This window comes from Porites lutea, chromosome 12, assembly GCF_958299795.1.
Source record: "Porites lutea chromosome 12, jaPorLute2.1, whole genome shotgun sequence".
NCBI classification, from domain to species: domain Eukaryota; kingdom Metazoa; phylum Cnidaria; class Anthozoa; order Scleractinia; family Poritidae; genus Porites; species Porites lutea.
Window position 1 is genome coordinate 59,780 of NC_133212.1, and position 12,721 is coordinate 72,500.

The following is a 12,721-nucleotide window of genomic DNA, read 5'->3' on the forward strand; positions in this document are numbered from 1 at the left end:
GAGGCACAAAAAGAGGAGACGGTAGGGGGGAGAGAGAAAAGCGCAAAATTTCCCCCTTTTTTTTCCCTTCCTCCTTATCCCCTACCCCTTTCGATGCCTGCTATGCAGGCTAGCTAATAAAGATGACATCCTGTTGTGACAGCAATGGTTTGATCTAGTCTCATGGTGGGGAGGGAGTAGGTTGTGAGCAGTTTTATGAAGTTTTACATGAGAAGTCACTACCTGAAGGGGTTTCACTAAGAGATAGAATCCATTCCATTCATCACCAGCATATTGTGCAACCAACAAACTAGCCAATAAAATAATACAAATACAAGTTAATGATACGGATATTCAGGTTACCGGTAATTTCTAAGCAACTGTGTCTCTGAAATTTAATAATAGTTTTCATTTCACTGGGATATGGACTGAAGCCGCTGCATAGTGCACCTTTATGTGCTGACATGTGATCTAACCTCTCTAGTTTCTTTGCAATTCAGCCATTGGCTGCAAGTGAGGAAAGTTGGCACTTTTAATTCCTATTCCTTTATCCCGTCCATTAATCTTATAATTATTAATCTGTCTGTACTTTGCTCGGGAGCTCTGAGTTGTTTACTTATGTTTACAAATAACAGACAAGACAAAAACTCTCAAAAATCAGGTATAATTTATTGATACACTGAATCTGCCTTGAAACACCTATTTCCTATGAAGAGATTTGCTTGACAAGAAGAATTTGAGCTCTATTGGTGCCAAATTGGAAAAACTCAAAATGTTATGGTTACTGAGAAGGAGAAATGGAAACTTGATCAAATTTGCATCCAGAACCCCATGGCTACCAGATTTATCATGTAAATATTGATTTTGGTCATTAGTATGGAATTTTTTGGACCATAATGCAGATGTATTGCATGAAAAATGCTTAAGTAGTGAGGAGCTGGCAATGAGAGACTGTTGAGAGTATTTGCAGGTTATAAACACAAAAAAGCAATATGGAAAACATCAGTATGTTGGCTGTCTTATGTTCTTGCCTCTTCTGCAAATGATTGTCCCCCTAATACCCCTAGCCTGCGTCACTGATGCAATTTAACATTGGTTCATAACATCTATGAAGCAGTGCTGATATCATTGCTCTGGGCCCTCAACAGGCTCATCAAATTACCAGAAGTGCATTTCAAATTTCCTTTCATCTTGATTGGCAAATTGACAATGGCTTCTTCAACAGGCCAATCGTGGTGCATAATCGAATCCTGGTACACAGCTGGGGGCCCAGAACAAGATTTTGGAGCTGTTTCGCATGTGGACTTAACCAGAGTTTAGTTTTGTCTGTGACACAGCAGGCCCGTAGCTAGGATTTTTTATGGAGAGGTGCGATCCAACAAGGAGACGGACCAAATGATGCCAGAGGCGCAAGTCTCTGGGGTGGGGGGAAATAAGGTTGTCTGAAACTGCATTTCTAGCATTTTGAAAACCTGGGTATTTCTCAGACTTTTAACCTTCAAAAGTATAGAGTACTTTATTTTACAATTTTTTAGAATGACAATGCCGGATGTAACTATTTAAAAGGAAAAAAAAGTGAAAAGAAAGATGTAAATCTGTGTTATTTGCTAGGTTTAATGCATGATGTTTGCATCATGATCTTTCAATAGTGTACCAGTCTCAAGCTTCCTTGGGTATTTCTTAGAAACAGATCAGACAAAGACTTCTTTCAGATAAATATATGTTAGACAGTGGATGTTTTTATTAGCCAGTGAAGAGAGCCTCTCTTGTGCCGCAGATAAGTGGCTCCTGTAAGAAGCCTGCGTAACAAGCGTTTCCGTGCGGTTGTGAGAAACAAGAGTCAAAGACAAAAAAGTGGACAAAAAAGTGGACCTCTGGGGCCTGTGGAGGGGTGCAAACACACATGTTGCACCCCCCCCCTTCCCACAGGCCTGCGCAGGTTATATATAATACCCCTTGATCCCTCCTGATGCCTAGAGACAAATACTACTACACTTTTTGTTTCTCTGTGAAATGACTGCACTGCCTCCTTTTGGCACTGGATCAGTTCATCTATTTCACACCATAAAGCACAGAGCATTTTTCTTGCAACCACTTTAAAATCTCGTGCAATCCTGTTCCTTCTCGGAAACTACACTCTAAAACAGTTATGTCCTGTCTAGCATTCGCTATTATATCTGGTAGTCTTATTAAGGCAGTTATTTCACTCATATTCATACAGTCTGGTGAATCAAGCTTGTTAAAAATCAACAGAATTGGCATATCTTGTGTTTCCTTTGATGACAGCATTTCCAAAAGCTGAATGCAGGAAGAGGCAATTTGGGTCCTTTTTGCTGTGTCGATAAGGTAAACTACACAGTTCGCATCTTTAAAATAGTTATTCCAAACTGGTCCCATAGCTCCTCCAAGTTCTCTGAAAGTGTACTTCTTTCTGTTGTGTGTCAAAGTAACTAGATTTACACCAATTGTAGGTATGGTTGAAGGTGCTTCTCCCAAATCTTCTTTCTGTTGTGCTTGGGCTAAATTCTCCTGAGCGGTTATTGTTTGCAGCCTTTTCAACATAACGGTTTTCCCAACTCCTTCTGAGCCTAGAACCAAGAGTTGTACCTCCGCCATCGCTTAAAAACCTTTGAAAACGACAGTAGCTTCAACAACAGCTGGCACGTCTTGTCGAGCAGCCTTCGGTATCATTCGTTCTTCTACGAATAACGGCGAGGACATTCCGACTATGCTAATCACGATTACAATATGGCGGACGACATGGACACTTTCAATCCATTTGAGAAAGAAGATGACGGCGAGGAAGGGGAAGTTGTGTTGCCAGATGTAAGTTCATATCCAAAAGAAAACAGTGATTTTTCGTTTTATTTTAATTCAATGGTAGATTTCATCTCGTGAGCTAGTTGCATACAAACATGAATCTGAAATTTTATAATCCATTACTGATCGTTAAATAAGCTTAAGTTAAAAGTACCTAAGCAAATCTTTGAGAAGGTTTGAGGAAACACTCATGTTAGAGTATAATGTTTTCTCTTACTGGATTAGCTGTAACTGACCGCTGTTCACACAATTTTTTCGGTGTGGGCCAGACAGGTTACACAAGGTCTTTTTAAACAGGTTTAAGCTTCATCTTTGGAGCAAAAGTAATAATCGTAATTTTCATTTATTTATCCACGGAGCACATAGAAATTCTTAAGAACTCGTTGAAATGCGTCCGTGCATTCCAGATTGAATTTGAACTTGGAAGTGTCAAGGTTTTTAAGGCAAGGGGAAAACCGGAGTACTTGAAGAAAAACCTCTCATTGCAAAGGAGAGAACCAACAACTAACTCAACCCACATATGGCGTTGATGCCAGGATTTGAACCCTGGCCACATTGTTGGGAGGTGAGTGCTCTCACCACTGTGTCACCCCCCGGGCTCCCCAAAGAATAAGGTGGATGTAAATGATATACTATATATTTAACCTCATTATAACCTGCTGCCTAAGAAACAGAAGTAACTGTGCTCTACACGGAGACTTGGCCATTGATGGAGAGGTATGAAACGAGTGTGAAAAAAGTGGCAGCGGTTGTAGAAGAGGTGGACATTCTGCATATTTAATAATTCTTTGCAAAGCAAGATTTATTAATTTCTCGGAGTTTATGTCACATTAGCATTGTCCAGTCCAATAAAAATAATGCTGGATCCGGCCACTGATAGCTGGACCAAGGGACCAAAATTCTCATGTGACCTAAAAGCTTAATTCACCAGAACACTATAAGCTTATCACCTACGGCACAGCGTCGTCATAATTAGTTGGAGCCAACATTTTTATAGCAATATTGTGGCTGATACCACTGGCAAGTGCTTAAATATAAATGGATAAAGATTGGCAAATAACAGGAAACAAACTAGGGCAATTAAAAAAGGGCAATCAAAAAGCTTAGGGACGCTACTGCAAGTAAGACTTAGCCGATTGCAAGATGTAAGAGATGATGCCAGTAATCAGAATGGAGGGAGGGAGGCAAAATACAAAAATACAAAATACAAAAATGATTTACAGATCTTCTTTACAATAAGCAAGACAGCTAAACAAATAAAGGATTCTGTTAAAATAACCTTTTTATATACATGTAGTTAGACACATGTTCAAGCTAATGCTAAGCCATTGGTTGATGGTGTACAGTTGTACAATAGTATTACAGAAACACACTCTCCAAACAACAAGACATAAATAAAGGTATTTATTACCTTTAGCCATACAGACTGTATGTTACAAGACAATGTTGCAATATGGGTTGAGAAATTGTCTTGTTTGTACCAATTACTCTTTTGAGATGACAAGACATGATTGTATTAATGGCTCATTATGTCTAGTTGGTGCACGGTTTGCACAACACTAGCAACCCTGAGAGAGCTCTGGTGTGTTATGCTCCTTTAATCTACCATGAAAAGTCATGGACTCTTCAGAACAAGAAGAAATAGTAATCAAACATACTAAATTATGTGTTTGCTGATAAATGTTGTCAGATGGAACAATATTACAATGTGTTATGCATGTACATTATACATGTTCTGGCTACTGAAACATTAACAAACTTTGATTCTTAGGCTCACCTTTTAAAAATATAATAGGATCACCAAAATAATATTGTGATTTATTTTTTCAATTCCTTGAGCAGAGTCCAGCAGGAGCAGACAAGACAGTACACTCTGTTGATTTGGACTCCTCAACCTTAGATCAAAGTACAGCATTCCTGGAGTCTTTTAAGATGGGAGGATATGATGAAATGACTCAAGTGAAAGATTTGCATGTGACTGTTGATGATCCTGAGAAGCATGTTGGAGGATATGTCAGTTACAACGTCACTACCAAGGTATAAAGGTTTTGCAAGAATTAGAATCATTAAAATTTTCAAGAAATTGATTTGTGGTCTACAGCTGTGCAAAGAAATATATGTTTATAGTCTGTAGATTTTGAAGTAAACTGACTCTTTTAGTCAATGACCCAGGTTGTTGATGTGAATGTGTGGTTAATGAGAACTAAAGTTAACATGAAGATGTTCATGTTTCTTGTATTACAGACCACAAGAGGACAATTTGATCACCCAGAATATAGTGTAAGAAGAAGATATCAAGATTTCCTTTGGCTGAGGCAAAGACTTGAAGAGAGCTACCCCACTCACATTGTTCCTGTAAGCAGCTTTTCATAGTCAGCCTCCTGCATTGTTTGAATGTAAAAAAAAAAGGTTCCTAATAGACGAGAATGGTAAAGCCATATGCAGGCTAGTAATCTATTGTTGTTATTGGAGGGAAGCTGTCCAGAAAATGTTTTCAGTGACTCTGACATGGACATTTGGACAACAAGAGCAGATGGTATTTGTCTTTGACATAAAACTCCAACTAACTTGACTTTTGTTACTAATGTTATTGGGCAACACTATTGAGCAATTATTTCAAAACCATATAATATAATAAGATGCAACTGATGTGACAATGTTAAACTCATTATTTTTATCACAAATCTAGAGCCAAAGTTTTCAGGTGTCGGGAGACTGTGCTCTGTTATGATTAATAATATATTGTTATTAATCATAACAGAGCACTGCAATCTCCTGACACCTGAAAACTTTGGCTCTAGATTTGTGATAAAAATAATGAGTTTTACATTGTCACATCAGTTGCATCTAGGAGAAGGTCTGAAAAAAAAGGTTTTCTTAAGCATGATCACATGACCTACATCAGGGAAGCAAAAGATACAAGCTAAAGAGATACTTGTTAGTCCTGAGATTTATTGGCTTGGCACGTACATTGTTGATGTTTAAAAATTTTGACCATGGTAGTCATCTGATGCTAAAGAAATAAGCTGGTGATGGCATTATACTTAAAGATTTTTTTGGTTTGTGTTTTTTTACAGCCACTTCCAGAGAAGAAATCATTCTCAAAGCACTTTGATAGATTTACTACAGAATTTTTGAGGTCAAGACAAATTGCTCTCAACAAGTTTGTCAGCAGGATTGCAGATCATCCTGTGATGTCTTTTAATGATAATTTTCATGTGTTTCTCACTGCAAAAACATGGGTAAGTGCATCTTGTTTCTGTTGACATTTTGTAGTAATAAATTTGGCGTAAGTGCAATGACATGTTGAGATACAGTGAGCTAGGACTAGACAGACTTTTAACAAAGCTGATGCGTAAAGTCTCAATTTTTGTCCTCTTTTGTGTTAAATACCTTGTGCATGTAAACTGTATCTACTAGAAATATGTGAATCGAAGGACCTCACCACTGTGGATGATGTCAAGGCAGACACCAACCAAATTCAATAGACTTATAGCAAAGAGATGATCACAACTGATGATCCTAATGGTAGTCCCAAGCGTGGCAAATTCCAACAAAATTATGAACTCGCTTTTGCGAGGAACCAGCACATTCTATGTCATCAAGTTGGTGTATTAAACTCATCAACAGTAGATGAGCTTGGGGAAGGTGCCTGGAAAGATAATGGGGCCTCGAGCACCGGAGCCGAGCGCGTAGGGTAACCATGACAACCCTGTGAGCGGCAACCACCAGGCACCGTCACACTGACAGAAGACAGTGGAACCATGATACTTACCACATACTTACCGGAAAAGGGGGAGGGAAGGGCGGGGAGTAAAGTCGCCAAGCACCGTCGAAAAGGCAAAAGTGCACGCGGAAATGAGTTGACCTCAAAACCCGAGCTGTAAAACCACGCGACCCCCTGCAGATCCCCCACCACTGCGCATGACCGAGACAAGGGAAACCCCAGACCAGCATTGTTTCGCGTTTAACTTAGCTTAAATTACATTTAACCACATTAAATAGCCAAGCTTGTAAACAATGCTAAGGCCGGGTACCTTGCAGTGAAGGACTCTCAGTTGCTCAGAAAGCAGCTGTTCCACTGCTGTTGCCATGCCGATGGTACCATTATCTTACTTTATTTTGTATTCTTTTTCAAACTTCAGGAACTTACATCAGTAAAGAAGCAGAGCCCTGGCCTGATGAGCAGAATGAGTGATTCAATGAGGAACATGGCATCTTCATGGATGCTCAAAAACAGAGAACCAGAATTTCAAGAAATGGCTGAGTACATCAAGACCTTCAGGGAAAAGATGCTGGCTTTAGAAACTATTTCTGATAAGATAGCAAAGGATAGATTTGGTAAAAAAAGTGTGGTTATTTGCTTTTACACTGAAATGCATTTTTTGACATCATTTTAGAGTTGTTTTGCACCACAGAATCAATTTGTTGCTTAATTTCAAACCTTTAACTTTCTATGTAGTTTGTGAGGAAGAAAATCACTACAGACCATACTTTGAGTCTCTAGTGGAAGTTTAAGACTTTTGATCTGTTTTTTAAACTTGGAGTCAAGTCTTTGTTTTTGTATTTGGAATTTTGAGAAAGTAAATGTTTTCCGTATAGTAAGTTACCACTCATAACATTTATTTACATCTCTGAAAGTAGAGGAAATCCCTTTGCGACATACTATCTCCAGTCTGGTAAAGGTAATATTGAAGTTAAATTAAGCATGGTCTTCACGCCTTTAATAATTATTAGTCCTGTCTTATTTTCTTGACACAGATCTCCTTGAAGTGTATACGGAGTACATTCCAATCTTCAACTTATGGGCTGACGCTGAATCAAAACTGGTTGATCCATTGCATGCCATGGCAAATGCTTTCGACAAGAACAGCTCATCTCTCAAAACGCTGGTAAGAATAATAATTGCATAAATTAATTTTAGTTGTAAGTGCTGTTGAACCATTGCTTCTGTCGCCAAGTCACTCATCAAAGATAAGTCGAAATTTACAAGGGTAAGGGAGGGGTGCCAGCCTTTGGGGCTGATTACTTCCTATCCTCTTGCACCTCTGCAGTATTTAAGACTGGGAATAATAGAAGGGAATCCTGCCCATACCTTTAACCTTTACATTTGACCTCTGTTAGTTTTTTCGCTTTTTAATAACAATTCATTTTCCTTTAGCTCAAGGCTCAAGATCCACGATTTATGGAACCATTGCATGAATATGTTCTCTACACAGATGCTATAAAGGTATGAATTTGCAAAGATATGGCATCAGATGTCAAGCTTTTGTACTGCACTGCCAGAAAGTTACCCTAATCAACAATCTCTTTTGTTATGTTAATAGAGCACTCTTAAACATCGAGACACAATTCAGATGGAATATGAAGTAACATTAGAAGAACTGTCAAGAAAAAAGGCTGAAAAAGAAGAGGTCAGGAATAACTATCTTATAAGAAAACCTCTTAATGCAATGAAATGGCTGATGTGCCTTTGTTTCTTGTTTTATATCACATTTTCTTTCTTCAGCTTTAGCTCTTGCCAGAAAAGAAAGGTAGACTTGAGCAAAATTACCTTATGATTCCACACAAATAGAACATCTGGATTTCAAACCTCTCAAAGCTGCTCTTCAATTATTATTAGAGTTGAAGCTGCTAAGCTGCGACCTTTGGACACAGTACTTTTAACACTGTCTTGTTGTTGGTTCTTATAAACCATTAAATAATGTTAGAAATGCTCATTGTCATCATTATCATCATCTTCGTCCACATAGTCATCATCATCATCATCATCATCATCATGTAAGTAAGCTTACACAGTTTTAGCCCATTCTTAAATCCCAGTTGACTAATCAGCGTTTACCTCATTAATTTTGTAGTTGGACAAAGGGACTGGCGGTGGACGTTGGTTTGGTAAAGACACTGAACAGTCCAGGCAAGACAGACGAGAAAGAGTGGATTCCAATATTGAAGAGGTAAGTGTTAGTTATATATAACTGCATTATCAACTGACAAAATACATTTTATTTAGTTAGTGCATAAACGTTAGCTGTGTACGTCTTTTTTTGTTCATAAAAGCTGTAAGAAGTTTTTCACTGAAGTATGTGTCTGGGGAAGCCAGGGTTGTCGCTAAGATTTCAAGTGGCTGGCTAAATACAACAAGTAGGCGGGGAATCAAACGGCTAGGGATCTCTTTTGGTCCTGTTTTTCTTCTATTTTCCGATAAAAGTAGCTGGGGGCCACTCTCTTAGTAGCCGGGGAAAATCCCCGGCCCCCGGCTCTTAATGACAACCCTGGGAAGCTCTTGAAGTTTACATCCTGTAAAACAATGTTGACTTATTTATGATAATAATACTAGTGGGTGTCGGTAAAACACTGACTCGAAGTATAGATCAGGATTGCGGGCCATTATTTCTTTGTTCCAATTCCTGTTCAACATTTTTGTTAAGGGGAAAAACAGAAACAAAAACAAAAAAGAGGTTAGAGACATTGTTGAGTTGTATGGTCACATTGTGCTTAAAATGTTAAAATGGTGTGGTGTTAAAATGTGGTTTTTACTCTTGTTTTAGCTTTCAAAACTAGCTGAGTCTGGCAGTGATCGTTTGGAGTGTGCTAATGTTGATCTCAAGGCAGACATTGAACGATGGCAAAAGAACAAAATAACAGACTTCAGAGAACTGTTAACTGAGTACTCCGAGAGACACGCTAACTATTACAAGGAGGTAAGGGTTTAATAAAGCTTAAAGTATGTCTTTTTTTAAAGTAAAACTCTCATTTTTTACCTCCTGGATGAAAAGGTGCTATTGTAACGGCTGTTCTGTAGGCTAGAAGTTTGTTATTAGTTATTGGTGCTACAGGTCGGCTTGAAGGCTGCTTCTTACTAACGCTTACATTTTTTAAACTTTTTGTTTAGTGTTTGGCCGCCTGGCAGGAGGCTTTGAAAATTGTATCAGGAGGGAAACAAGACCAAGAACAAGATGTTGAAGATGTGTAGAAAATATGTTTAGATAACGGATTTTATAGTTAAACTAGGTAAATAAGCTTTACAGAGTCAGTTTCAAAGCAGGCTCTGTTGGGTTGTTGAGGCGGGGTGGGTGGGTGGAGGGCTGTAGGATTTAAGGCATGTCGTCTCTAGTCTGAATTTCAAAAGTTGTCGTTTTCTGTATTGAGGGGAAAGCCATGTCCTTGTCGGAATTTTTTTTACTATTGTATTCTACTCTTGTATTCGTTGCTGTCGTAGTTTCAACCCTTTTCATCTGTGGCGGTATGTCTGTCCGGCGCTGTTTCAAGGCCATGTCGCTTGTCAGTCGGGATCTTACCTGGCTAACACAGCCTCAAAAGAAACTGAGCCGGGTGCTATACTATTCGATGAGAAAAGGAAACATAAATGATTTAGTTTTAACAACTGAGCAGGTTTATCAGAAGTTCAGTTTACTATAAACATAAGATTTAACAGCTAATTTTGGTCACATTAGATTGCGCAGCTTATCACGCAAATTTAGAGGGTTAATGATAAGGTCATTTTTTGGAAATTCCAACCAAAAATTAGGACTACGTTTTGAAATAGTTGTGTTCCATTTACCCTTTTTTCGGTCGGTTCCAGTCTAGATCTATACACTTAGCAGTCAGACGGTAGATCGCTTATCATTATGCCGACAGGTTACCCATCCGGGTTTATCATTCAAATATTTGGTATCCTGTGCTGATTGAAGCGCGTAATGTGAAATGAAATTCTAATTGTTTGAAAAGCAGGGAGTACAGTTGAATGAAAACGTTAATTTGTAGCCATTTGGTTGCGACCCAAAGAAACGATCATGTCTTTCATAGAAGAGTAGAAAGGCAAAATTCATGTTGTGGAATGCATTATTACCAAACAAGCTTATTACTCGCAGTTATATTGATATGAAGCAAGTTTCAAGTTTATTTTCTTACTTATATAAATTCAGTTTCAAGGTTATTAGTATTTCATTTGCTAGCATTGACATGAATAGAATTTTAACAAGTAAAGTAGGTAAATTTATTAATAAGTCGTCGGAAATTCAACTGAAAATAAGTTACCGTGCAAATGATCGGTAATAAAGATGTCAAATAAGTCAAGATCATCATCCTCTTGTCAATCTGGCCCAGTCCTCTATAGAGCTCTTGGTCGGGGGTTGCCATTCCATATTCTTGCTTCTATTCATAGTGTTCAGTCAGTGTTTATTAGTTGACTCACACAGAGTAAAGCGGGCCCTGAGCGGGTTATTATATGTTTGTTTAAACGACAAAAACAGTCCATTAGCTGGGCCGTTTCTTCTCTCCCTCCGAAAAGGAGAGAAGCGACGACTGCAGATGCGTCTGCTGTTCGCAGGCCAGGCCGTTTCTAAGCAATGACATGAACTCAGGTTGAGGGTTGCTACCCATGCTCCTGGCGGATACTTGTGACGCTTGTATAATAAAGGATAAAATATGTTTGTTCAAAAAGTTTATAATAATTAAGCGCAAACATAAACATGATTAGTGAATTTGTCAGAAGGCACATCATGATTATTGATGTTAAATTCTTTTAGCTCGAGTATTGAAATGCAGTAGATTTTTTTCAATCAGAAAGGATGTAATCCTCTATTATGATCTTGCCTTCTCAGTCTAATAGTTTAGCCTGTTGTGACGTGCGTTTCTTATAATTGTATTCGACTCACATCGAAGATTATTGTTGTTGAAGAGAACAATATCACCTACAAATTAGGATGCCATTAACTATTTATCATCGTGCAGTTATGCTGGAACATATTTCATTATCTTAAAAATAAGGGAAACCGAACTACTAAAAAAGAGAGTGCAAAAATATATTTTGTTACAGACAGCATCGTTTAAATAGGAGGAACTAATAATGGGAATTCTTTTTGTAGAAAGTAAATTGAATATTCATGTTTTGACTGGAATGTTCTTCGTTTATTTGTAAAGAAAAGATTACATTGAATGTGAACGCTGTTGCCCAACAGACTGGAAAGAAACGTGATTACGGAACTGTAATTACAGGAGGTTGTGTCCTCTTAAACTAGTACAAGACAACCTAACGCGGTTACAAGCTGTCAAAACCGCGCGCGCGTGTTGTAAGTCACAGTCTTGAGAAAATTCGCAAGTGAAAATCTTGTTTGAAGTCAATTACTTGAGCAATCAATTAGTAATTATTATTCCACTTCTCACCTTCTGACGCGGTCTATTCTTAAAAGTATTCCCCGACTTGGCTCTTAAAGGGAACCGCTTCTTAATTGGAATCGGTGCGTTTTTCTACGAGCGAAAGGCCGCAGCAACTTCTTTGAAATAAACCGCGGCGTTCAAGTATCTTAAAGACAATAAGATGTTTGCTTTTGGAGAAAAGTTGGAAAGAATACATACAGATGTTGCCACGGAGAGAGCGCGGATCAAGAAAGGAAAAGTGCTGGGAAGGAGGCAATCAGTTTCAGGACCTGCTACTTCGGAAACTCTTACTCTTCCTAATATAACAACTACACAGCTTACACAACATAGCCTCGAAACGGCGGCCTGTAGAAGTTGCAAAGAGGGAATAGAAGGAATGCCGAATGGTATAGAGAGAAAACCCCTGAATCAAATTGCAAAACAGGGTCGGTTGAGAGATAGCACTTTTATGTTGGAAGATAATGGAAAAAGTGGCGTAGATCAGTTAGAGGGTTTATTTATTTCCAAACTGAATTTCAACAGGGAAGGAACTGAGGAGTCTGTAGAAAACATCTTGTCCAGCAGTGATAAAACTAAACCAAGAAAGCAACAGCACAGCCGCCTTTCCAAAAGCGACAGTGGATTCTGTGAACTTGATTCAGGGGATGATTTAGTCCCTGCCGTCGGCCTTTCAGGGTCTACCTCACAGCCTCATCAGGACTCTGACAAAGCGTCTAATATAAGTTCTAACAACTCGGTGACTGCGCCGGAAAAAAGACGTAAA

The 12,721-nt window shown here is 38.6% G+C and overlaps 3 protein-coding genes across 3 annotated transcripts in view; 2 read left to right on the plus strand and 1 right to left on the minus strand.

The window, feature by feature from the left end:
- Nucleotides 1-1,476: 1,476 nt before the first annotated feature.
- On the minus strand, nt 1,477-2,595 carry LOC140954043 (ADP-ribosylation factor-like protein 16). The gene has a single exon (XM_073403438.1). It carries the CDS (start codon nt 2,593-2,595, stop codon nt 2,032-2,034), a length of 564 nt encoding a protein of 187 aa, XP_073259539.1. The 3' UTR covers nt 1,477-2,031.
- Nucleotides 2,596-2,649: 54 nt separating this feature from the next.
- LOC140954041 (sorting nexin-7-like) lies at nt 2,650-10,183 on the plus strand. Its single transcript, XM_073403436.1, has 11 exons — nt 2,650-2,805; nt 4,642-4,836; nt 5,044-5,154; nt 5,877-6,041; nt 6,945-7,140; nt 7,561-7,691; nt 7,961-8,029; nt 8,127-8,213; nt 8,658-8,753; nt 9,348-9,500; nt 9,692-10,183. The coding sequence occupies exons 1-11, from the start codon at nt 2,728-2,730 to the stop codon at nt 9,770-9,772; spliced, it is 1,362 nt and encodes a 453-aa protein (XP_073259537.1). The 5' UTR covers nt 2,650-2,727; the 3' UTR covers nt 9,773-10,183.
- Nucleotides 10,184-10,310: 127 nt separating this feature from the next.
- LOC140954042 (uncharacterized) overlaps nt 10,311-12,721 on the plus strand; it is a 3,197-nt gene continuing 786 nt past the window's right edge. The window contains exon 1 of the mRNA XM_073403437.1: nt 10,311-12,721. This exon is cut by the window's right edge and continues 786 nt beyond it. Coding sequence (XP_073259538.1) covers nt 12,119-12,721 — 603 coding nt within the window. The 5' untranslated portion in view covers nt 10,311-12,118.

Coding starts and splice junctions, on each gene's coding strand:
- LOC140954043 (XM_073403438.1), bottom strand. CDS start 2,595: ATGGCGGAGGTACAACTCTTGGTTCTAGGCTCAGAAGGAGTTGGGAAA.
- LOC140954041 (XM_073403436.1), top strand. CDS start 2,728: ATGGCGGACGACATGGACACTTTCAATCCATTTGAGAAAGAAGATGAC. Junction 4,837..5,043: donor GTTACAACGTCACTACCAAG/GTATAAAGGTTT, acceptor CTTGTATTACAG/ACCACAAGAGGACAATTTGA. Junction 8,030..8,126: donor TCTACACAGATGCTATAAAG/GTATGAATTTGC, acceptor TTATGTTAATAG/AGCACTCTTAAACATCGAGA.